Below are 26,426 nucleotides of genomic sequence, written 5' to 3' on the forward strand. Positions count from 1 at the left end.
CAATTTTTCAAATGATTTTATTGATCAGTTAACCAAATGTACCATCAGATATACTACACAGGCCGAAGCGTGACAGATAGAACTGCAGTAGATGGGCCTCAGCCCTTCCACTGATACACAGAAACCAAGTTATTTTTTCTTAAATGTAAGAAAATTAGTAAGGCCTCCACACTGTTATCTAATTAAATATATTTTAACATGTTATGAACACATTAATCCTTTATTTTTTCATATATTTTCTTTGCCAGTGGTTTGATAGTTTAGCCATAGCTTCTGACATAACATAAAAAACCTCACAGACTACTACTTGGCAACGTGTCTTCAGATCAACAGATGAAGATGACAACCACTGTCAGTACAAACAGAATAAAGCCTACATTAAAAGGCCATACAACAAACAAACAAAATAAACATATTACAAGTGCTTGGATCTTTTTTAGACACCCAACAGTTACAGTAGAGAAATGTGAGTCCAACTTAACGCATATCCTAACATATAACTACTGGAATTGGCAACATGTTGTGTCTCCTGTCGGTACTCCCATTCGATGCCAGAGAATGATCATGTCCTCTAAACTGATAACACCCAACATCTTAGTTAAAAGTGTCTCAAGCCTGGATCCTCCCAGTTCAGCGTTTTCTGAGGGGCACGTTAACCTCTGGTAACAATCCAGTCTTATGTCCGTCCCCCTCCAAACTCCTGCCGAAGTCACGGCTGTCCATCAGACGTGAGGTATCCAAACAGCTACACGACTATTCTAAGCTTCTCCCTCACAGCAAAATTAGGTAGTCAGCCAGACTAAAGCTCTGCCTTTGACATTCCTTGGTCACTGCCACCGAAACAGTGCTGGATGGCTTAAAGCACTGCTACAGCAGGCTACCAGGCCAGGACACTATGGTCAGGGTGATTCTGCCACGGAGCTCCTTCAGAAGGCGAACCAGTGCTGTGTGTGTCATCCCCCAAGTACTCTTTCCATTCACCTCAAGCAGGATGTCCCCACACCTACACAGACAGAGAAATGGGAATTGAAAATGATCTTCTTTGACTTCTAAAACATTTTGCCCATGGGCAGTTGTGGAAAAAAAGTGATATGCAACGAGCAGATACCTTATCCTGCCATCATTGTAAGCTGGTGTTCCCTCCACAATCGAGCGGATGAAAAAGGATTGATTGCAGTTGACCTCTTCCTGACCTCCAACAATACTGAAGCCCAGGCTGCCCGAAGTGCTCCGCCGCAGGACGATGTCTTTGCAGCAGTAGAGATGCCTGCATGAGCCAAGAGGGAGATTAATCACACTAATCTCTCAACGGCATCTTTAGATTACACATACTGTGCATCTATACTGAGCATGTGTGCTGTAGATAGAGTGCTGAAATGAGCCCCACTCTAAAGAGAAAGGCCTGGCTAACCTTTGAATGCAGGTGTGATTTGGACTTTGGACTGTGATTTGGTGCACTACTGATACAAAGCTACATTTTCACTGTGACTTTGTGCTTGGTTTCTTTGCATCTCTGTTTCATCATACTCTATAAAACTAGGAGCAGCAGTTGTTTGTTGTTATCAGTACACAGCTGTCTTCCTAACACACCTTCTAAATTCATATGCTAGGAACATAGAGAAAGTTTAACTGATATCTTAGTGGTAAATATTTAAGCTGAAAGGTTAGTTTTAAAAGTATAATGAGCATTCCTTTCCCAGCTGGCTTTGTCAAAATTTCAGTCGGCACCAGCTGGCAGAGGTCACAAGGACCGGTGTGAGGGGTTTAATTTATACTGGCCTCAGAAAAAGCATACAATTGTAAATGGAGATGATGCAAAGGCAGCAGTGGGCACTCTACCTGGGTAGCTGCAGCCATGACACCCACAGTGGGGAGTAATCGTCATTAGGCACCGGGCTCTTGATGCTGTCTGTAGGTGATGGCGTAAGACAAGGTGGCAATGTGCAATCTTGCACAAAGTCCTCTGGAGGACGCATCTCCAAAACCTTGAGCACAACAGGAGAGGAGGTGTTCTTCAAATTCGCCACGGCCTCACCTCGTGTTACCCCCGTCAAATCCATGCCATTCACATTTAACAAAATGTCACCTGCAGGGGAAGATATAGACAGCACAACTCAAGCTCTGCCTGGGGCTGATACCCTCATAACAGCTTAAAACAAGACGTGGGACACATCATCTGCCTATTTAATATTCATCAACCTCCACGCTAGAAGACAAAGAGATGGAAACTAAGCACCACCTGTGCTTTAAAAAGCCTCCTAGTGATGAAAGTGGTGCAAAGATAAATTGATAATCGCAGAGTCCATCTTGCTAGTAAGCAGCTCAAAGGACACATTTGCCCTGTGAGAATATGCAAATACAAATTAACACTCCATTACAAAACGCAAACATGTTTCATAACCGTACAAAAGGAGACAGCTGCTGCTGCTCTGTCCCTTATGAATACAATAATGTGCACCTTGAACCATGAATAGGACAACAGACTCAATTTACTTCTATTTTTATTAAGCCTTCATACTGTACTTCTTATCACCCATCTCAGCATTTCTCTCAATCCTCTCATAACCAGAGTTTAAGGCATTGAGATTGAGAGTAATGAAAGAGAGTAATATGGTTCTATTTTAAGGTGAATATGCAGGAATCAGCATTTGGGGCTAAAAATCTTCCACTCTCCCTGCCTTCAGTAGCATTATAGGATTTTAAGGCTGCTGCTCTTCCATACAGCTAATGTGTGTCTCTTCATGTTTTGCTGGTTCGGTCTTGACGAATTTCATGTAGCAAAATAATTAGATACTTGACAAATTCTCTTCTGCATTGCAATTGGAGTACAAGTCTCGAGCACTGCTATGCTAATGTTTGTTTGTGTTTTTGTTTAAATCTCTTAGAGCCAATTTGCGGAGCACTGAACCACAGCAGCACCAGAGTTTTCTGTTGCATGAATAACCTTCATAATGAAACATGAGCCTTAAATGTTCATCAATCACCCCATCTGTTCGTTACAAGTATTCATCATCAAACCCACATAAATACTGACAGAATTTTTATGCAATGAAACTCGTGCTTAATCCACTATATGAGTAATTATTTGCACAGATTACAGACATCACATTTCTTCTGAAATACATGAGTAATATTCTAATGATTACATAATTAGATGACAACTCATTTTACCTTTGCGTATGGAGCCCTCTTGTCCCACCACTCCATCAGGGTCCACATTTGTAACGTAGATGGGGAGGTCCCACCCTCGGCTGGACATGCCGCCCGCCACTGTCATACCCAGAGAGTCATGCGGCTCCTTATTTAGACTTACTGTCTTCTCATAACATGCAGGCTTTTGACAAGAGTCCTTTACAGGAGACAGAAAGCAGACAGACAAATAGTTGAAGTAAAGAGTTTTTTGTAAAGTGACTGATTTTAAAAACAACCAAGGTTGTTTTTTATTCCTTCCCCTAATATCCCGTTTTCTTTTCCAACTGTGATGTTAATGGACATACCACACATTCAGAACCGATGCTGTCACTGTGGTGTTTTGAGTGTCCGCATGCACAGTCACTCCAAACATAATAATGACTTACACCAAGGGCATCTTAAATAAATTATATAATGTAATTAGATTTAGATGTAGTGCATTTGCATAATAATGAGGAGCGTTTTCTGTGAGACTTGCAATAATGGTAGAAGTCACATGAATGCCACCCATGCTGGGTTATGGGAACAAGAGCCCAATAACATAGACACAGTTAAAAGCTGATTGATGAATGACCTCGTCAGCATAATTGATTAATGTATAATATATGGTGGTTATTATGGTAGGACATTAGGCAGCTCAAGTGCCTCCTCAGTCTTTGTCCATGTTGAATGCAGAGATTCATACACAGAGTCGTGATGTGTTTTTTGATGTTTTGAACGAGGCATTGCATGGGATAAAGTGAATGAGGTTTTATTCATAGCAAGTGTGTGAGTCATATGAGGCAGAGTTGAATACTAATGAATAACACATGGACACACTGAGGTTGGTGGGATGTAGCTTGTCCTGCTTTGCTAACGTGCCACATTCACACGTTTTAGCTGCACTCACAACAAGAGATCACTTGACTGACCTTATGGCATGACAGTGCGAAAACTGACCACATTACCTGGCTTTCATATTAAAGCACTGTCAATTCTGGTTGTTTTTTCCCAGATTATTTGAAGGCTTTTGATGAACAATAATGCTGTGTAGTGAGCAGAGTTTGTTACTTCCCAGCACAGCGAGCTCACATGAGATATTTTGTCATCTCTGTTCTTTATGCTTAGCCAAGCAGCTAGCTATTTCGTGTGGTGATTAAAGAACAACCACCTGGAGTTCAAAAGAAGGATTTCTTCTGTGGCATGCCAGTTATTTTTACCAGGTTTATTTTAGGCAAAATGCTGGATAGTTGTTAAATAGACTGGCCTCTCAGTATGTACACAACTTAAAGACTGAATTTAGAAGCTGGTGCAGTCAGTGTGACATGACCCACTGGTTAGTGGGTAATGTGCAATCTTGAAGCTTCTGGTTGAGCATTTTGCTCAATCCCATCTTGGTGTTTTTAAACCTGATGTGACAAGTAAAGGCTGAATAAGTAGCTTACAGACACTGCATTCATACAGTGTTCACCTAAAGCACATCCTGATTTATCAATATTTTTACACTACTGGAGTAATAAAACAAAAAGACTTGAAACTAGCACTTAAGATGTTAAACTTACCAGGAATGTATTTAGTGAGGTCATAGAACAAATGAGGTCATTTTCCTGTAAACTTCTATGCATTCGGATGAAAGTGAGGATATGGCCCCTGATGGCCGCATAATGAAGCAGAGTATTGTACTTCTCATGTCTTGGAATATGTCTTGGCCAAACCACACGAATCCCTACTATTATAAATTAAATCACTCAGGTATAACATATAAGCTGACACTGGGAAAAATATTACGATTCAGTTAATATTGTGCTGTCCTAACTGGACTATTACTGGTTTGTTAACACTGCCCTAGACCACTGAACAATGTCCCCAAAACTAAAGATTCATGAAGCAGCATTATCTCGGTAGATGTCACCTTTGGTTTTACAATGAATAATTTCTTATCAGTCACTTCTCAAGCAGCCGCATTAAAGATATAATCAAAGATATATAAAAATATATGCATTTACATGTTTTGATCCCGGTGACATTGAAAGAGGAGGAACTCTCCACAAGATACTGTACTGTATATGCAAAATATCCCCAAAGTAGAGATCTGTAAGGAAGTTTGTGATTATAGTGATAAAATATTGTGGCAAAGACAAAAAGTATCGCAAACTTGCATTTTTTTGTGCCAATTACATTCAAATTTGAAATCAGACAAATTCTACTTATAGCAGGAAGCCAAAACAATTGCCTCTTAAAAATCAAAACATGAGGGAATTGATCAACCTGAAATTATACCATGAATTTTCACCTTGGCTCTGTCGTAGAGCAAGATAAATTGCTATGTTCAAAAAACAGTAAAGGTTGGGATGTCTTCTTTGTGGTGAAAAAAATAGGAGACCGATGGGGGTGCAACACACAACAGCTTTCCTGCTGTACTGCTTGAATGACATACTCAGCTTTGACTGGAGAATAATACCTCCATGGATCATTTGCACCTGAAAGCGAATATTTATCACGGGAAGGGGAGTCGGGGGAACAAAGCTCCTCTGTGTATCAGTACTGTCCTTGTCTCTTGTGTGTGTATATATATGTGTCTGTATGAGCTTCTCACCAGCAGTGTTTGCTCTAGATCCACAGGGGAATATGGTGGGGGACCATCCATGCCCCACGGATCTTCTTGTATGAGGTCTGGAGTGGGCAGGCAGATCTGACGAGACACTATGAAATGGACGCGCTCTTCACTTGCCTAAAGAACAACCACAGAAAAATTTGACATGTGTTGCAGTTAAATGAGGAAATTAATTTTATTCTGAGTGAAATTTTCTGGATAGCTAATCTTCACTGCCACTTTGTCGTAACTCTTAGAACTATACTCCAGGCTGACCTACACACATTCACACATCTGCAAGCATACAGCCACACAGACTGGCTGGATACATCCCTCTCCCCGCGCTCTCATTCCTTGGAGAGTTTCACGGGTCTTTCTAGCAAAGAGCTGAGTCCTGAATTAGCCAGTCCAGCTCATTATTGCCTTAATTGGACTAATTTAATTTCTATCCTGGCAGTTCTTAATCTCCGACAGAAAGTGCCTGCTCTGAGAGGCCATCTTGGCTCCACAGAGACCCAGTAGAGCCAGTCAAACAACCCAGACAGGAACTTGGAGCCCAGAGACCCTGCACAGTCAGCCGCAGACACACTGCAATTAACCACTATTAACCAAAAACACACCATCGTTGACTGGCATCAACCAGGATACAGAGGCAGCCACATGGCCCAGTCCATCAGGGAGTAACCACAATTAAATACTATTAACTGCACTGAATGCAGACACAACAGCACAGCACAACACAATTAGCCTGAATCACCACAATTATCTTTAATACCTCAGGGACTCACATTAAGATCACAACACAGTTGTTTATGGTCTGTAACAACATGAAGGTGAATTTGTCACAACTGTGAACTTTCTATGTAATGCTAATGCATGCGGTCTTTCCTTGACTTGCTAACAGACCTGAATGAGTAGAGCAGCGTGCTCTGGTGCGCCATAACGTAGATCGTGCCCGTTGATGGCAAGCACGCGGTCACCAATGCACAGTTGCCCATCACGTGCAGCTAGTCCACCCTCCAGCAGGTGAAAGATATACACTCCATGCTCCTCTGGCCGCCTCACGAGCTTAATGCCCAGCTGTTCCTCTGGAGCACTTTTGTTCAGGACCACGTGGATGCTATCATCTCTCAAGGGATGATGGGGTAGGCCGTGTGATGGGTGGCCCCCAGTGATGTGGCCATGTGGGTGGCCATGCGAATGTGAGCGGTAGCGATGCCGCTGTTCTCTGAGCACGGTTAGCCGGAGGAGTTGGCACGGCTGTTTGAGGGTGGTCACAGCAAAGCAGTGGGGTACGTTGCTAATGTCAATGCCGTTTACCTGAAGGACAAGCGGAAATGTAATTTCACAGAGGACTTTTTATCACTTCCAGCTGCTTTGTTAAACTCACTATACCTTGAGGATCATGTCCCCGGGAAGCAAGCGTCCATCCCGAGCAATGACACCTTCTCTGTAGATATCCTGGATTAGAATGCGAACTAAAGGGGTTTCATTGCCACCGACGATGCTAATGGCCAGTGGCTCTGAGGGATCCACCCGCGTGATCTTAATACTGGTAACTTCACCATCAGGGATCAGGTGATGGAGCTGAGGAAGAGCCACCACTGGGGAAGAAGGAAAAGGCTGTGTTAAGTTCTATCGTACAAAGATCAACAGCCAAAAAGACCCAGCCAAATAAAACAAGAGAGGAAATGGGAGAAAAGGAGAGCGCTGAGAAGGAAAAGACAAACACATCTAGGGAGATGGAGGTATACCGTAGTGTAGAGGTTCAGCAGTAGAGCCAGCTGTCTCTACTCCCTAAGGTTACTAAAACAAACTTGTAGAAGTCAAGAGGGAAAATTTGCTTGGCTGATTATCCTCTGTGATGTTTGTATCATTAGTCACATACATCTGTAGCAAGTATGCTTGGGAAAACCCTCAATTTCACATTTCCACAAAGTTATTACTAGGGTGGGGATGTAAGAAAAGTTGTAATACACACTAAATTTGTACACAGTCCAACTTTGATTTGCAACAGATTTGTTCCCCTTGTTTTCACCTCAGTACTTGATCATCTGCAAAAAATAAAGGATTCGAGTATAATGCAGACCTCATTATGAGCCTCAGCATTTTTAATGAAAGAGTATGTCTCTTCTAGTTTTATGTCATTCTTTTGTGCAATCCTCCCACATACCCACTGTTGAATTTTACTAAATGGCAGAATGATTCATTCTGAACAGGACCATGTGGAAATGGGTGGGGGACATTATCTTGGCTGACAGCCTTGGCCAAAGTCTTTAAGAAGTTGAGTTTTTCATTTCATTTCTTATTCCTAAATGCACTGTTTCCCCTTGTATCTCTGTCTCTGTAGCCTCAGACACTTGTTCCACACTTCGCTGCACTTTTTCCAATACAAAGTCAATATTTTGTCTTTATTGCAGCAGATTGCTTCAAGGGTGGAGAGCACATTAACAGAGACTCACAGCCGTTATGTAATCCTCCTTTCTCTCCATCATTCACCTTTCAACCTCTGTCTTGCTTCATCCTGTCACATACTTTTTTTACCCACCCCAATGGGACTGTATGATGTGTTTGCTTATGTATTTGTTTTCATTTTATTTTACTCTGCATCCACTCTTCCTTACATTTCTCCAGTATGGAACTACGTCTACTTCACTTTTGCATCCTTCCCGTCTATCTTTGTCTCTCAGTGGCAGGCAATGAATATTTAATCTTTTCTCTCAGCCCCGTCAGTGATGGCCTCTGAGAATAATCTACTCCCAGATCATTCGTCATCCTTCATTCTTATGCAATCCCACGTTCCTTCGTCCAATCACACTGCAATTCTGCTTTAACGTTATACTCTATGGTTGGCTATATTTCCACCACAAGTGCCAGTCTGTAGAGATTACATTAAATATCACTACGGCACATTTTCTTTACTGCATACATACATCTTATGGTTCTACCACGTCTAGAACACTGCTTTCCCAGGTGAATACATCATCAAGTTGGTAAGGAATGACAGGATATGCTAGAGTTGAATAGAAGGATGAGATAAAAAAGAAAAACAGGTAGTGGAGACAGAAGGAAGAACATCATCTGCTTTATCTTCAGCGACCTCTGGCCATCCCATCCCTCAGGCTACCATTCTCCCCTGATCTGTCTGCACAAGCTTATGCAATCTACAGCTGAATTATTAAAGAAACATATGCTACTGTTACACTGTGGGACCCAGCTGTGTCACCCCCCATATAAAGCTGAGGAAACAAGTATACACATTCGGGGAAACACAGAAACACAGATATAAAGGTTTTAATCCATACCTTCCTGTGGCACACTGGAATTCCTGGCATTGTCTCTTTCCTCAGATGTTTCATTGCTAACAGCGTTGCCACTCTTAGTCCTCCTCAAGACGCTGAAGGCCCTGTTCAACCTCCTGAAGGAGCGACTCCTCACTGAAGAGCGATCAAAATTTCTGACTGCAGGGGTGAAAGAGAGGCACTTTAAAGATGACCTCACCCTCAACATGCCCAGACATGTCTGAATCGCACTCACAGCCAATGGAAAGCTTTCTCAGAGCTGCACCAAAGACATTAAGCAATCTGTGATCCTGTTGCAATTACCTGTATAATGCAGGAAGACCTGTTTGAATAATACCCATAACCCTTAAATCTCTAAAGGATCTAAACAGTGCAAAGTGATATTACTAAATAAGAGTGTCCAGTTGTGTTAGGTTTTTGGATTAGCTTCCCTTTTTTTGTGAAATGAACATACGAATTACATTGTTCAAAGGTACTCTATTGATCAGCACAGTGCTTTTCTGCAGCGGTCCCCAACCCCCGGGCCTCGGACCGGTACCGGTCCGTGAGTCGTTTGGTACCGGGCCGCGAGAGTTGAGGCTCAGGTGTGAAATGTGTGGTTTTCAGGGTTTTTATCGGTTTTCAGCGTTATTTTGTTATCGTTTTTATCATTTTTATCGTTAACTCGTTTTTCCTGGGTCTTTTCACGTGTGTTATGAATAACTCTTCTATTTTTCAGTAGCGGTACTAGTTTTATTTTGTTGTATTTTTCCGCGGCACCTAAAAGGCCGGTCCGCGAAAATATTGTCGGGCATAAACCGGTCCGTGGCGCAAAAAAGGTTGGGGACCGCTGCTTTTCTGTATTGTATCACTAGTTGTGTTTTTGATTCTTTCTAAAGTGAGCTTAACACTCCACCTTGCATACAAATGGTGGGTTAGCTTTGGAAGCCTCAATCCCTAACTCTGATTCAACACTGGATTAGGGGGACTGTGCTTGATATTTAAGGAACTTTTTGAAGCTTCCACACGCACTTCAAACTTGCAGCATGGAGGTTAGCATTCAGAAACTGAAATTTATTTTTGTAGTACAATCAATTAATGGAATTTCTTATATGAACAACCAAGTGGAATGTCATGGTTGTCCTGTAAAAGAGACCGTCTCTTCCTTCTACATTTCAGTGTGTCCATTTGGTATTTTTATTTCCGCTGTGGTCAGAGTGCATGCCTTATCAATGAGTTTCGAGAGACCACAAACTGCCTCTCAGGCTGAACAATGCTTTTTTTCTTTCTTTTTTTGCACTGTTAAAATAGAGAGCTCAAAAAGAAAAACCGCATTCCAGCTGCAAATTTCACCATATTCAGGTAATGTGTGAGTCGAGGCTTTAAGAAAATACTTCTACTCCCCCAAAGAAACAATGATATTAGCAAATAAAATACTGATACTCAAGTCAAGGTACCTCTTGTTACGAATCCAAGTATAGCATATTAGAAACTGCAAGGATTTCCCCCTTTGGGCTATGTTTTTGTTTGTTTTGGCAAGTTTTAAAAAAATTAAAATCTTTTGAAATGCGTTCAGCTGATAGTCCTTTAATTAATAAACCAAATCCGTGCACAGTAAAGTTACATGGTTGCGTAACCACAGTAGTGGACTCTAGCGACCGGTACCAAAAGGGACCCTCCCAGACAGGCTCTTATCTGTACTTGTACTTTGCTTTTTAGGCTACAGGAACTTCCATTGAAGACAGAAGCCCCAGACCGGCTGCTCGGAGCACGGGACAGCAAGCTTCTGCAGTGCCCCTCCCTCCCTCTGCAGGCCCATGGAGATGTGAAGGCTCCTGACAGCCACATTATTCTTTAAAAGCGCGAGCCGCTTCTGGAGCTGACAGCTTGTTCAGCAGTAGTGGTGCTCGTGGTGGTGGCGGAGGGTGCTCAGTTGACCAGACCTAAAGTGCTGGTGCAGCGTCATTTGGTTTCCCCACTGCCTATGTGCTTACTTTAGCAGAGCAATGGACGGGCAGATAGGAACACTCGTGACTGCTTCCTGGTTTCACAGGTGGGAGAAATGAGGGGAGAGCTGCGATCACGTCATTGGGCATTAACACACACTTGCACAGGCTATATTTAACCTACCTCTCCTTCCATTTCTCCTTGACTGCATAATGTGCCTGCATCTCGGTGACTTTGTCTCTATGTGTTTCTCTGCTTTTTTCCACAGAGAGATTTTATAGATTGGTGAAACTGGTGTTATGTGTCATGTCATCTGCGGGTGTAAATGTATGTATGAATACAGATCTTTGGTGCTTGGTTTTGACTGCAGACCGTGTAACTGTGACTGGAGATCTCTGTACTCGGTTGGTTTTCAGTCTGTCACTATGGCAAACAGACACCTTTTTAGCTCTTTCTCTTGCCAGATAACGTCATATGGCATTGAACATGAGCACACACAAACATCTATTCGCCCACTCACACTCACTCTTCTTTGTGCTACTCCGAGCAGCCAGGCTAGTCGTGCTGCCTGACTGACTATTATCCTCCATGCTGGGGTCAAAGGCTGGGTTGACCAGACCCGGTTCATCTGACAGGAGGGCCACAGCAGCAGAAGTGGGGCCATCATTGGGCAGGGTGGCAATGGTGAGTTCTGAAGTGCTGTCAGTGCATTCGCCCTCCTGCGAGCGTCGCTTTCTGTCTGCTGAGAGCCCATAGTGAGAGGCTCCTTTACACCTACACACACGAAAAACAAAATGTCAGTAGCAAACTCAAGTTACAAAGTGGCTGCAATTATTACTAGACGTGTTGATAAATTGATGACATTGATGATGTTTTAAAACATGCTCAAACTCCATAATAAACTGAATTCTGAAGCAGTCAGAGTGAAAGTCAACACATTTACGTTAGCAGCCAATGAAAAGGTCAGACTCTCAAGACAAATGCAAGCAGATTTCAACATGTCCTCCACCCTCAGGCTTTATTCATGCCGACCTATATCTTCTGCTCGGGGATGGCCTCACACAAAGGCTGCTTATCTGACCTTAACACTCAGACAGCACCTCTCTGAGATACCACACAGCCTGTACAATAAACCACAACAACATATGGTAAGGGAAGATACATTTTCTAGTGCTTGCATTTAGAATTCATCTGTCACGCCATCTGAGGATGCTCTAAAAATTTCATACTTACTCTCACAAAGAGAAAAAAATATATAAAAGGAGTTTTTGTAGCATCTTTGTGACAGTATGTGCAATCACATGTAGGTTGGGTTTTCTGCTTTGAGTGTGAGCGTCCCTGACAGATGATTGAATACAAATGTAAGAAAGAGAGCGGGTAACTGACACAACATGTGAATATAAAACAGAAGTCGTTTGATAGTTGTTTTTCTCAAAAACAAATCTAATTCCTAAGTTCCAGCTGTCAACAACACAGCCGCAACACATTTCCACAGTCTCTCATACATAGATACACATACAATTATACACACATAATGCTACAAGCCATGAAAGGCTTTTCACACTGACAATATTAAATTGGGAATGTTTGTGTGTGAATTAAAGATATCCCTACAGAGCATGGTAATCTATTGCTGCAGAATTTTCTTCCATCTGAAAGTCATAAAGGCTTTGAGCTGATGCTTCATCAGACGCAGGAATAACTCTGGCTTGTCTCTCCGGCTGTCTCTGTGGAGCCATCAGCACAAACATTAACTGGGTTTTAATGAGCTGGATCAAACCCAGGCTTTGCTTCAACAGTAGCTCAGAAAAACAAGAGAAGCAGCACCCATTCTCCTGTGCTGTGGTCTGACAGGTAGGATATTAAACCAAAAAGGAGATGTAAATGAAAGCAAGGTACAATGGTGGGCATCATAGCAGTTACAAAAAGAAACTAGATTACTCACTGAGCCAGGTAAGCCATCGGCCCCTTAAGGGCACCACATCACTGGTATTTTGTCTCTATAATAAATATGTCTCAGTGGGGCATGCTGCTTTCTGTTCATATTTGGCAAGGAAAATAACTGAATCCTGAAGTAGATTCTACTTCTGAGCTGTAGTCAGGTACAACATTACACAAAGCTGAAATGCCCATTGATCTTCCTCTGACCTCAGAAATGTACTACTGCGTTACGTCGCATGTGTCTGCCTGCGTGTGGGCTGTGCCACGGTGTGTTATTCTTGTTCATTCAGTTAGTAAATTGAACGCTATCAAGCATGTCCATGCAGCAACATACCACTTAACTGAGTGAAGTGGCTGAATAGAGTAATATTGCAATCAAGAGGAGAGGAGAGGGCAGCTCTGCGGTCTTGAGGGGCAGAAGCTTTCCTCACGTCACTCACTGTCAATTAGAAAACTTAAATCTAAATTCAGCTTGTGCACACTGCTCTGAAAGCAGAAACTCCCCACCTGTGCACAAATATACATGGAAACAATACATATATGCACATGGTACAAAGTGAACCTTTCTCTTAAATGCAACACAGAAACTGAAAATTGCAAAACAACTTGTGAACATAAGTGACGATTTTAGATGTCCTATCATTGTCACCTGATTATATAAACAGATTAGTATTTCTAAGACTCCAGAGTCCAGAAGCTCTTGTGAGATATTATGTGTTGCAAATAACCATGGAAAACCTTCTGGCCTTTATATTTTTACTGGCACCATTGAAGGGCAAAGCCATGCAGCACTAATCAGAGTGAGGAGAGCATTAGTCATCCTCCTGTATGTTAGTATTGCTTTAAAGACGGCATTGCTGGATTGACAGTTGATCAGTGGCTAATTTATTATTCAGATGGTGCTGGTTGAAATATCCCTTATCATAAGAAAACATTGCTAGGATCAGTGGTGAACTGACCAGTGTAACCATTTACATACTGTACTGAAGTACAACTTTTTTGTATTTGTACTTTATGTATTTCTATCCTATGATATTGGTAGTTTGTTATTCGATTCCACTGTATTCTGGAGGCAAATCTTGTACTTTAAACTCCGCTAGATGAATTTCATGGCTATAGTTATCATTAAATGCAAATTTAGATTAGAAATATAAAATATAATCACACTTGCAAATGATACAATATTATTATAGATTAAGCTACTCTGCAGTATATAAAGTAATTACGGTTACTTCCAGCTGAAGCATTAACCTTACATGAATTAATGAATGAGTGATCCAGGAATTTAATGTACCCTATATAACAGTGAAATTGGACATTTTGCATTACCAATAACTATGCTTTGATATTAATTAAATGGTATTTTGACTTTTCCTTTTAAACTTTTTTATACTGTAGCATTACTGCTTTTTGTTGTGAGAGATCTCAGATATTCTTTTCAACAGTGTACAAAACAGCTTAATCAAAAATGTTTTTAGATTTTAACGCAGTACAACTTTTCCTGTAATGCTATTTGTATTAAGGCACTGGGCACTGGACAACAGCCTGAAAATCGTGCTCGATATTTTCTAAGCCAATTTGCAATGCTGGATTTATTCCTGATAGAATTTTCTGGCTTCCCATGGTTCCCTCTTAACTACTTCTTGGTCCCCTGTCTGCCATCACACAGAAAAAAAACAAACATCCTGGAATCACTCAGCCTGCAAAAAAGACGGGGTTGTTTGGATGCAAGAATCAGTATCATGGCGTTGATGCATTCTCAGTTAACATCGATGCATCATGCATTCGTCATACAGAAAACTACTTAAAAGGATGAAAGAAGAAGACTTTTAGTTAGGCCTTAATTTTCGTAATATTATAGTAGGTTATGTTAATGCAGCTCTGGTTATTTCTGTAAAACAATGTCCTTTTTTATTTCAAGTGTTTCCGACTTACATGTGTGACTGCTTTTCTCCACACACCAACACACTGATTTCACAGGTATTGTACTGTGTATAAGTAGTGGTCATGGCGAATATATGGAGTTCAATACTTAGACAACATTCTCCTGTTTTAGCATGACTAGTGGAAAACGGAAAACCAAAGTCAGCCTGTGGAAACGTGCAAATACTATTGAATATGGGTTCATTCAGTTTTTACAGACCACCCAAATCTTGGAAAAAATGTCAGAAAAAAATTAATGAATGCCGTCTACAACCAGCTTTGAATGTGTGCGTTGCCAACAGATCACCTAAGATCTTGAAGGCTTCATTTCTTGCGCTGTGATGGGTCTCAGATAAAGACATGACAGAAATATATCGAGACCCCTTACACTTTGAAACTTATAGGCGTCATAATACAAAGTCTGTGAGATAGCAGCATAGCGCTATTGTTTAGTTTGGGACCAGTTTATTAAAGGCTTTGTCTTCTGTTAATTAAAATCTCCTCTCTTTTCTTTAGGGAATAGGAGTTGCCTTAAAACCATAGCCGTATCTCTGCTGCTTAGAGTTTTAATGTCTGTCTTTTAATGCTAAGTCCAGAATCTGCACTACATGAGGTTGAAGGCAGGGAAGCATGATAGAAAGCCCTTGTCTCTCTCACCAGGGTGGTCCTGCAACCTTAGAGCCAAAGAAAATGAGCCAATTAAGTCTGTACACCGGAGAGGTGAAGTGCTTGCATATCCACAGAGAAATACACAAACAGCATACACTTCTCTTTATTTCCAGTTTTTTTTTTATTTTTTATTTTTTACATAATATCATGAAACATATCCTTTTATTTTAAAAATGGGACTTTGAGTGCCTATGCAAAGCTGTTTTTTGGCATCATGTTTCAGGAGATGATCACTCAGCTTAGAGGATGCTCAATAGCACTGCAGTATACTTGTCCTGGTCAGCCTCAGTTATCACATCATCTCTCTAAACTCCAGGATCTGTGACAAGATAAAGAGCGAAGACACCAAAATACCTTAGCACTCAGCCCCTCCTGCTCCCTTTTACGCAACTACCCTCCCTTCCTTTCCCCCGCACTCTTTCCAGAGCAATAACAATTACCCATGATGCTTTCGGAGACACGCTGATCGTGCCCAAGCGCCCTGGCTGTTCTTGTGATGTGAAATAAACACCAGCTCACAACTCATCAAAGCCCTTGAGATTCTCCAATCCTCTTTAGGGGTGAGTGGATTATCCTTTCTAACCCAAATACTCTCTCCGCTCCCTGACTGCCACGGACAGTCATGTTGGGCCACAGTCCGCATACAACGCAAATTACCTCTGATAAGGTGACAATTCCAGGTCAGACAGTCAGCTACAGCAACTGGGCTCAACGCATACTTTCAAATGTGGGTAACAGATTATAATGGTACATACAGTTTGGAATCTAAAGCACTGTTTAAACACAAACTCACACTTTAAGTCTGTGGTGACACAGCCTCTGTTGACCTGCCTGTGAATTACAGTTTGACTGGCGTTGCATGACTAATGTGCCTTTCTTCTAATTCTTTTATTAATGTTAAGTGCAGCGGCAGGTAGTTGTTCTTGATGAGTGCTGACTCCTATTGCCAACTTTCAGATGGGTTTGAAAATATAACGAAGATATATAACGTGTGAGAACCCAGGAGAAATAAGCAGACGCTACACTGTGAGCCCGGAAGTAGACTGCACATGTGTGCGTATGTATATGTGTGTACAGAAGGTTTTACTGTGATATGTAAACAGTATATATACAGTTTCATAGTCATTTTATGGCTTAAAATGCTCCTGTCTGCCACACTGTAAACACAAAAATAACCAAATGATTGCACAAAAAGGCAAAAGCAATATTTGTTTTTGCTGTTTTGCGCCATTGGTATGTAAGGTATGTGCTCAAGAATGTTTGGCCACCCTCCTTATTGCGCTGGTCAAGTGGATCTATTAGGCTCTTTTCCCACTCCATAATTTTAGTCTTGGACTTCACTGCATAGCTTTGCATGAGTCACAAAATAATCCTTGCTTACTTACGTAATGCAGCCTCAAGTTCATCCACTGTCTGAAACAAGCCATATTAGCTCCTTTCTCCCTCAATTCTAATTGGCTGCTTCTGGTAAAGAGGAGGTTTGAGGCTGAAGAGGTAGGTGGGGCTTCTGTATTTGAAAACAGAATTGTGGATGCGGATGGGATGACCGTGTTAGTTTTATCTGCTCTCTTTGACATTAAGCAGGTATATATATATATATATATATATATATATATATATATATATATATATATATATATATATATATATATATATATATATATATATATATATATTAAAAACAGAGCATTTAGGGCAGTCCAAAACCTGAGCTTTAAACCCTGGCCATGTTCAGTAAGAACATTCATCACTGTAACAGTATGTATGTGCCAAAAAATAAGGATTCAAAATTATAATCAGAAAATCAATGATGGAAATCCAGCAATTAAGCATAGACTCTGGGCTTGGTGTACATCCAATCTAGCTGATAGAGGGAGTGAAAGCTGTCTATCTCTAACAGCTCTTGGCTGAGTCCCAAGCATAACTTGTTTTAGAACAGTCTGAGCTGAAATAAAAACACAAGGCTCTGGGGAAGCACCTGTGGTCACAACACACAAATATAGACACACAAAAAAAAAACCGGCCGCACAAGAATGCTAGCGCAGTATCAGTAGGAGTGGCCGCCAGTAATTGAATTTGTGTTGATAAAACCTTGATGCAGAGTTGCTTCCTTGATTAGTGTAGTGAATCAATCACACATAAGGTGTGCATGCCAGATACATAAAGTGTGATTTGGGGGGAATGGACAGAGTGATGCATAGATGGATAGATCAAGTGAAGAGAGAGTGACATAAAGACAGAGTAATCCAGTTAATGATGAACTAGAAGAGTATTAATCAGAGGATGTGCTGGTGTGTTGATTGGATCCGCCTGCTGTGAGGGGTAATCCCATCTGCCGCATGAGGAGGGGATGAGGCCAAACCTAGAAGGGGCCGCGTCTCCCGTGTGAGGACAGTTGGGATAAGCTTGTTTCTAAAGACGGATCTGCTAAATTGAAGTAGGAGGTGAGCTTCTGTTGGGCGTGACTTCTTACCGCATTTAAAGATAAGTGGGTGTTGAAAACAAAAGGGAACGCATACAGTAACCGATAAATCCCATCTTTCTGTTTGAACTGTCTATTGTGCTCCTGTGCAGTGAGCAGTGGCTCCGCAGGTTTGGCAAGCTTAATGCATCTGAGCGTTCACAAGTGCAGATGAGAAGCCAGCACAGTGTCAGTCGAGTCAGCCTGTTACAACAGCCCAAACTCTGAGTCATGGTTTTTGACCAAATCAATATGTGTGATTATCAGTCGAGCCACGACCCCATGATCAGACTTGAAGAATATTTATGCAGCATTTACTGTGTCAGTGTCTGGTTTCAACCAGGAGAGCAATCACATACTCTTTTTGTCAACACAGAAGAAGAGTTAAGGAAGTACTAAAACTGATTTATTCTCTGCTGTGTGGCTGAGCTGGATCTCAGCTTACTAATACACCTTACGTATGTCCAGCTCAACTGTGGCTGTTTTCCAGTGCTGCAGTCAAGCACGATATGTACGTTGATGTGTCGACAACTCTAACTGTAATCCCCTCCACGCTACACTGAACTGCATAATCATAGAGAATCCCCACCAGGCTGCTGTCCCACATTGCCTTTGGCACCTTTTAGCCTATATTTTTCACTCTATGCCATCCTAGCCCTTGGCGGTGTCCTGGTTTCTCTACCTCCACGTGCCATGGTACAACAGCCTGAAACACAGCCAGCACTGGTCAGCCCAACCAAAAGCCCTGACACTTGGTAGGCGACGTTCACGTGAGAGATTAACTCTACGCTGCTCTCCTCTCTGCTGTCAGTTACACTCTGTTAGATGCGTGCTCTGCAGTCTGCTCATATGGAACGCCTCCTGCAGATAAGCTGCTGCAGACAGGACGATGCAGAAAGCATTTCATGTCATACACGTCATGCATCAAAACCCATCAACAGCAGCAAAACTTTGAGTCAGTCAGAAGCAAAGGTTAACTTATACTAATCTTTGTAATACACCTAACTTCTATCATGTAGCTAAGAAAGAAGGGCATCGGAATTAAAAAATATTACACATTTAAATTTACTTAAAGTCTCTCCTAATGAAACACCACTGTAAGACTCATCTTCAAACCTTTCTGCATGCTGACAGTACCAAACACACCTGAGAGGAAAGCTCTGCTGAAGTAAACACACTGATCTGCTACTCACTGCTGTTCATGAATAAATGAATACACACACCTGTTCTTTTGTGACTGTGTATTTACACATGCATGGCGTGCACTTCAATTATACAACATCAAATGCGTCTTTGGTGTGTTGATTAGTCCATATTTGTTTTATGTGAACAGTAATGTGCAATTTTAGATTAATGCATTAGTCTGAATTGCTTCAGTGTGTCCTCTGCATGTGTCCTTGCCCCATGTCTCCTTGCATGTTTAATTGTGTTGCTTCTGTAGACTTTGCCCACCTTTGCATATAAATGCTTCCATGGTTGAGTCACTGAATTTGCTTCATAAACTAGAATCCCATTCAAAGAAATAATTAAACTGATTTAATTTTTGGAAAGCTGTGCAAGTACTTCAGGAGGTGGTAAGCATGACTTTTATCTTTTGGCTTCACTCCCACTGGCCTTCACTGTATCACTTGTATCTGCCTTGCTAGATACAATGAGACAGGGGGAGCTGCATGACTACAGAACAAGGATTAATATTTAATCCAAACAAAATTCTAATTAGTGAAGCCTGCCCCACACTAGGTTCAGACATGCGGCCAAAGGGGGCATGGAATGGCATGGCGCGCTGCCTCTGACTCGAGGTGGACCTGGTACAAACAAATGACTGGTATTGTTCAGATCCAACGAGTGAGCGGCGGCTGGGTGTCTAAGCCTGTTAGGATGCGTTCATGCTGAAGTCGTCTGGAGCAATAGGAGTGCGTATTGCTCGTTGTGATCAAACACCTCCGAGATGAGGTCTGAAAGGACGGAAGCTAAGCTAATCATAGTGTTTAAGACATCTCAGCTCAAGCCCAGAAATGAACACAGATTAATCATTAATGCTCTACAGCACAACACTGTGATGATCAGGGGATGCCACGTGTTCTGGGGGAGGGAATACGCAAGATCCAATAGCTGGTGTGTGTATGTGTGCACTGTTATGATGTGGGCAGTAAATATCACACCCAGTTGCTGTGTTGCGTGTACCAGCGTGGTGTTTGTATTGGCTGTTGATGACATAATACAATGGCAGTAAACCTATTAAGAGTTTCATCACAGAGACATTAACTCTCCACTTGCAATGTTGGTTACACTTACTCCCTGTGTATAGCAAGTATAGTGTGTAAACAAGCCTGTACAAGCATACTGATGTGTAAACAAGACAGATTATAACCATTCTCGCTTTTCTCACACCATACAAACTCACTGAAGCAATCACACACACAGAATGACACCTGTAAGCGAAAGAACAGACTGAGAAAGACGAGTGGAGAGAGGGTGTAGGCTGAGGCGGTAGTCGCACGACGGGAGCTGGAGGCTGCTGCTGTCAACAGTATGGATAAAGACAAATGGTGTGCCACTGCTCACTAGCCAGGCAGAAAAACACCACGTCCGCGATTGTCTGCTTCTAGTTTCTCTCTCTGTCATGTCATAATCAGCAAAAGCTCTACTGTCACCGGTACAGAGACACGCTCCAACACATGCTGTCAATATTTCTCACTTAGTGAGTGTCAGAGAGAAATCAAATGATTTTATTTACAAACAAGCACTCGCTGAAAGGACCTGCATACTGTGCCTGCTGGGTACCATCACCATGGCAGCCGTATGTATAGCCAGATGGAAGGCAGGCACAGGAAGTGACCTTATACCCTCCTGTCTCCTCTCATCTCCCCTCTCCTCTTTTCTGTGCACTGCATGGTTCATCCACTCTATTCTTATTACATCCTCAACCACTTCTTTCTGTGTATAATTAAATCAGTTTGACCTATCTAATATAATAAATCTGTTTTACTTGTTTTGCAGTGTTTACAGTGTATCACCCTTCTTTCCTCTCCTCTTTGGCATCCATTGCTGCCCAACACGGGCTCTTGCTGTCTGCAGGAGCTAAAGCCCCACTCAGTGCAGAGAGCGCATACAATGAAATGAGGGGATTTGCGAGGCGGTCCATTGTTCCATGTGTTCATGCAGTATAATGGGACATTTCCGACAGACTGGAGAGAAGAGCAATTGCTGAGCTCCGGGATCACAGAGCTTTGAGTTCACACGGAGCTAGTGAATGTAGTCAACGCTTACTCCCACACAAAGAGAGACCGAGGAGCCAAGAAGGAAGACGGTGTGACGTACAGTATGGAGTACTGTAAAAATACGACTGAATTTAAATGTTAGATTATCCATCAATGTCAATTTGCAAGCAAAAAATAAAAGTATTTGCAACTTTGCTCTGGTCTAAATGCCTTAGATCAAACTATTGGCCAGACAAAACAAGCACTACTAGGACGTTACATCATATGACTAATATTAACTAGAAGTGTATTTTACAGATCAGGTTATAATGAACATAGAAATGTTGACACAGATGTTTCCATGTGCATTAGTTCTGATATAATGTTTGATGCAGAATTAATTAGAAGGAAATGTGCAGCAACAGGTGCATTATTATGTTATGCTGTTTCCAACACAGACAGATTTCTCATTTTGTTCAGTATATAACAAAATGTATGTGTGTATAAGTGAATGTGTAGTTTATTTTCAGTAGATGCAAACTGAGAGTAGCCAGATATGAATTTTTAATGCGGTGAAAGTCTATTCCACAAATAAACACAGAGTAGTTACAACCGTCTGAGAGCCCATACAGGCTGTACACACACAGTGTTTGTGTGTGTAAAAAATACTCGCTTGTGTGTCCAAATACTGTATTGCTCCAGTCAATACAGTAGTGACACACTAACACACATGCTACTAAAGAGAACGAGATAAAGGCAGAGATGCCATGCTGCAGTGCCGCTCTGTAGCATCCCAACCGTCCTGGACAGCATAAAGCACAACCTGCTGGCTCTGCTGCGTTTTAGCGCCACAGCAACCAGTGACCAAAGCACCAGGAAGCAACTGACTGGTTGTTTTCACAACAAAGAAGAACACCCTGACTCTTCAAGCGATGATCCGAATGTCAACATTGGAAGTAATATACAAATATGCATTAACGCTCTGAATGCAGACACAAACAAATGGGTTTTAAAAGTAAACAAAATGCACGATTACACATAACAGTTGCGCTGATGGAGGGATAGGATGGGTAGATGTTGATGAAGAGGATGCAGGAGGAGGCTGAGTGTACTCACAGTTCTGAATAGAGGATGTGCAGGTTGCCCAAATTGTCTGTGTAGTTGGCCGGACTGAGCCAGGGCAAAACTAGCAGCAACAGAGCCTTCATGATCAATGCTCTGCTCCTTTTCCTCTCTTTTCTTCCCTGTTTCCTCCTTTCTGAACTATAGCTCTCTCCTCTCCTGTTCCCCCCTCCTCCCCCTCCTCCTCCTCCACCTCCAATTCTCCGAACCTGGCCGTGCTGACCAACCCCTCCTCGCCTGTCTTTCTTCTCAAGGGGCGCTCTCAGATTTGAATTAATCCTCGACTTCCTTCCTTCTAGCCTCTCTTTCCCCCTTTTGTTTTCCTTTCTCTACTTATGTCTGTGTGAGTTTCTTCCTCTGCCTCAGGCTGGTTGCCTGGTCATCTCAGCTGCAGAGGCAAACGGGCCAGTTGCCAGAGGTTGAAGACGTAGTGGAGGAAGAAGAAGCAGCAGAAGCAGGTGCAGAGAAGTCCCGTTGGTGCACAAGAGGAAGATGTAAAAGTACAAGAAGAACAGGAAGAAGACCCTTGCAAAGGTGGCACATTTGGAATACAATTTGAGATGTACGGCCCCTTAATCTGCTCTGGGCACTGGCGAGTTGTAAGAGGATTTGTGCTCGTATGCGTGTGTGTGCATGTCAGTCTCCCTCTGTGTGTGCGTACGTGTGCGTGTGTGTGTATGTCAGAGAGAACAGCGCAGGCTGTGACTTATACTGCAGCAGAAACCACTGAGGTGGGGGGGGGATGGAGCAGACCAAAAAAGAGACAGCAGGGGGGGGAGAGGTACCAGGTGCGCTGTGATTGGCTCTACCCTCTTCACATGCGTACTCTCACGTACACTCCCATACATACATACACACAAGTACAATCTCTGCATTCACCTCCCCCCTGCCTGCACATACATTCACCCGTGAAGGGGAGGATAGAGAGTATGTTGCCTTCCAAAACCCTCGCCCCTCCTCTCTAACGATGGACTAATCCCAGTGCAGCAGATTGGTCTGATCGCTCAAAAGAATCTGCCTACATGTGTGGAAAAAAAAAGACAGAGCATGACCAAAACACACCGGCAAATCAATATTCTCTGCACGGGTGGAGCCTTGTTATCCTGAGTAACATGAATGAGAAATATGGGCGAAAAAAGAGAGGATTTAGAATAAGTCTTTACAGACACACTGTCCATTTTCATTCATTCATTCCATATAATTCAATTTTGCAATGTACAAGAGCTGGTAAATGGAAGGGGAAAGGTAATTCATAATAACAAAGGATGAACCCATTCACCAAGACATCTCCACCTGTTTAGATTGATTGTGGAGAAGCTGTGGGAAACATGACTGGAGGAAAGCTGTGTGCTGACAAACTGTATTAGGTGTTGGTGACATTAACTATTAACTATTGTGATTTGATTTTAAATAGGAGCAAGATATATTTAATCTGCTAACTGCACTGATGGTGTTTGAGGTACGCATGGGGCTTCTTTCATCCTCTTCTATCTTTTCATTCATTTGTAGTAGACAGAGTGCAATGGGGAGAAATGTTGGCTAAACAACTTTGAATATGAAATGCAGGAGGACATCTGATCTATTTTTATTCCATTCTATCAAATCTCACCCTCAGTCCCGTTTCCGTCAGTTTATAATTCATTTAGGCATTTTATTCAAAGTAGAGCAATCAAGCCAGATTCTATTCATGTAGTCCAAAATTACAAGTCTGCCTTTGCTTTCTGTTTTCTATTTTGCTCTTATATTTTCCACCGTTATCCGATTTTCATAGCGCTGAGCTACACTCAAGAAACACACTTGTAAATCATGGTGTAAATACCCTGTCTGGATGAATTTCTCATGGATGGAGGTAGTATAGTTACCGGCTGAATTTTTTCCTCTATATGTGTTAATGCATGCATGCATGCAAACTCAGGCATAAATTGTCCGGCAGTATTTGAACAGTACGCACAGCAACAAGACCACAGGGCACGGAGGAAATGGAAAAGTAATTGGATTGTGACAGGATGCAGTTTGTGAACAGAAGCCAGTCTGCCCCACAGGACTCATTTCATTCTCTTGCACATTAACTTGGAGTCACAAAAGAGGCATCATAACATACACATAAACACATACGCCAACCACATTATTAATTTTCATTTCCCACTCACAGCAGCCAATTCATCATACTGACACAAAGTCATAATCTTTAAAAGTTTTTACAGAATATTTTTGTATTCTTGACATTCTGCTTTAAAGTCAGCTTACAAACCAAGGCTGTTTAAGCGCTAATAAGTAACATGTAAAGGAAAGAAAGAGATGGTATGACAGTGTTATAGAGTTTATCTGTGTTGCAGGAGCTTGCAATACAGTATAAGTGCCTCCTCTCTTTTCCTAGAGCTCTTTTTTAAAATAAATTATGCAGTAACACTTTATGTATTTCTTCTCTCTGCTACTATGGTAGTACTAACAAGAAACCGTGTCCTGAAAAAGTACATTTATCTAGCTCCTTCAGTGGTTCACTCTCTGCAGATGGTGAAGCAATTGAATTAAAAATCTATGCAATAAAGACTTTGGTTGCTTGGTTATTTAGTTAGGTTTCCAAATAAGTCAGTTTCTTTTTTTAATCTTAGCAGTTTTACAAAGTGCTTTCTAATTCATCCACTCAACCAGACACATTAAAAACTCTTGTCTGCCATTAGTAGCAGCTTGGGCACCTCCACTGAGACACCTGTCCCATGGAGGTGTCAAAGACTGAACCATTTACTCTGCAATTAGGGGCTTAGTGCCCTTTTGAAACAGAGACCAAAACCCAATAACAACACATCAATCCAGATAAGAACCACTAATGTATTAAACAAAGAATCAGAATCAGAGACATTATTTCAGAAAAAATGTCTCAGATATTAAGGCTACCTATAACACCCTTCTCTGCAGAGTGTGTTATGTCCTCTAATATCAAATAGGTATATGTAAATAACTATAAATCTGCTATAAGAATTACATAGACAGGTAAAACACTTTTCCGCTTCCCTCACTGGGTGGCTTTTCTCCCTCTATGAGTGTCTATCTGGTGAAACACTGATTCGAACATGTTCACCAAAACCATAAACAGAATAGTACAGAATGAAATAAAATAAAATAAGCACAGAATAAAATAGAAAATGTCTGCATGCATCACATGTATTTACATAAGCTTTGAACTACTCCTCAGTGGGCATTGGAGGCATACTTGAAAAACAAGGTAGTTTTCATAAAAGGAAAAAGAAGATGAACAAAATGCTGTCATGCTCAAGGCAAAATATCATCAAAACAGAACTCTGGGTAAATTGGCTAATATGAAAAACATGAGAATGAGAGAATGATTTCGTGCATTATAGACAGACACATAGCTACATGAAACTAGCGAATGAAAAGAAAGAGAAGAAAATACCTGGGGGATCACATAAGGAGGCTATTTTTTGCCATATCCTATATATCCATACAGGGAAAAGTAATAGAAAACTGAAAAGATACTGAAGATTACATAGTTGAGATGTTATTCTTGATTGCAGAGATGTGACCAGGATGGCATTTTCTCTATCCAAAGGCCAATAAAGGTCACGAATGATTAGATTAGTATGAAATCAGCTCTGAACAGATGGCATGGCTGTCTAAGTCATTAGAACTCCTGACACATTGCCAGATTTTGGGGTAGCAACAGCCAGAAACAGTCCACCCATCATTAGAACATAAAATACAGGCAGAGGGAGGAGCAGTGTTACACACATGAAACGGGTACTGAAAGCACATCTTGACTGGCTTAATTTCCCCAAATTCCATTTTTTGTTTTTATAAAATTTTAGGAAATTTGTTCCAATCCGAAAGCATAGTTAAGTTTTGTCTTATTGCTATATACTTGGAGGGCCATAAAACAAACTGCCATGGCACTGGTTCTACAGCAGAAAGCATTTTTAGGTTTCTATCCCATGCAAAACAACGTGGATTTACTCTCACATTTTAAAGTGCTATTCTCACATTAGCTATTTAACCATCTGAAGGACAAAAGGATATAAATGAAGAGTGGGAGCAAAATTAATAAAGGTGCTTACACATGGAATGCACAGGAACAGCTTGACAGGCAAGAAAATATATCTTTG

The 26,426-nt window shown here is 41.6% G+C and overlaps 2 protein-coding genes across 3 annotated transcripts in view; one reads left to right on the forward strand and one right to left on the reverse strand.

The window, feature by feature from the left end:
• fip1l1a (FIP1 like 1a (S. cerevisiae)) overlaps window positions 1-11,525 on the forward strand; it is a 35,379-nt gene extending 23,854 nt beyond the window's left edge. Inside the window, exon 12 of the mRNA XM_084921492.1 lies at window positions 10,765-11,525. Within this exon, the coding sequence (XP_084777618.1) occupies window positions 10,765-10,903 (139 nt within the window). The 3' untranslated portion in view covers window positions 10,904-11,525. The remainder of the gene's footprint in view (window positions 1-10,764) is intronic.
• On the reverse strand, window positions 1-23,020 carry lnx1 (ligand of numb-protein X 1). Of its 2 annotated transcripts, none has more exons than XM_084921488.1 (10): window positions 22,303-23,020; window positions 11,513-11,766; window positions 9,070-9,225; window positions 7,160-7,368; window positions 6,671-7,084; window positions 5,768-5,902; window positions 3,172-3,349; window positions 1,840-2,086; window positions 1,109-1,267; window positions 1-1,003 (listed from the first exon to the last, which is right to left on the reverse strand). In XM_084921488.1, the coding sequence occupies exons 1-10, from the start codon at window positions 22,392-22,394 to the stop codon at window positions 868-870; spliced, it is 1,980 nt and encodes a 659-aa protein (XP_084777614.1). In that variant the 5' UTR covers window positions 22,395-23,020; the 3' UTR covers window positions 1-867. The 2 variants fall into 2 exon arrangements, with proteins under 2 accessions (XP_084777614.1, XP_084777615.1); XM_084921489.1 differs by having other exon boundaries at window positions 11,519-11,766; window positions 22,303-23,019.
• Window positions 23,021-26,426: the final 3,406 nt, after the last annotated feature.

The sequence above is a fragment of the Perissodus microlepis genome, chromosome 23 (assembly GCF_051167445.1).
Source record: "Perissodus microlepis isolate ML-2025 ecotype Zambia chromosome 23, ASM5116744v1, whole genome shotgun sequence".
NCBI lineage: Eukaryota > Metazoa > Chordata > Actinopteri > Cichliformes > Cichlidae > Perissodus > Perissodus microlepis.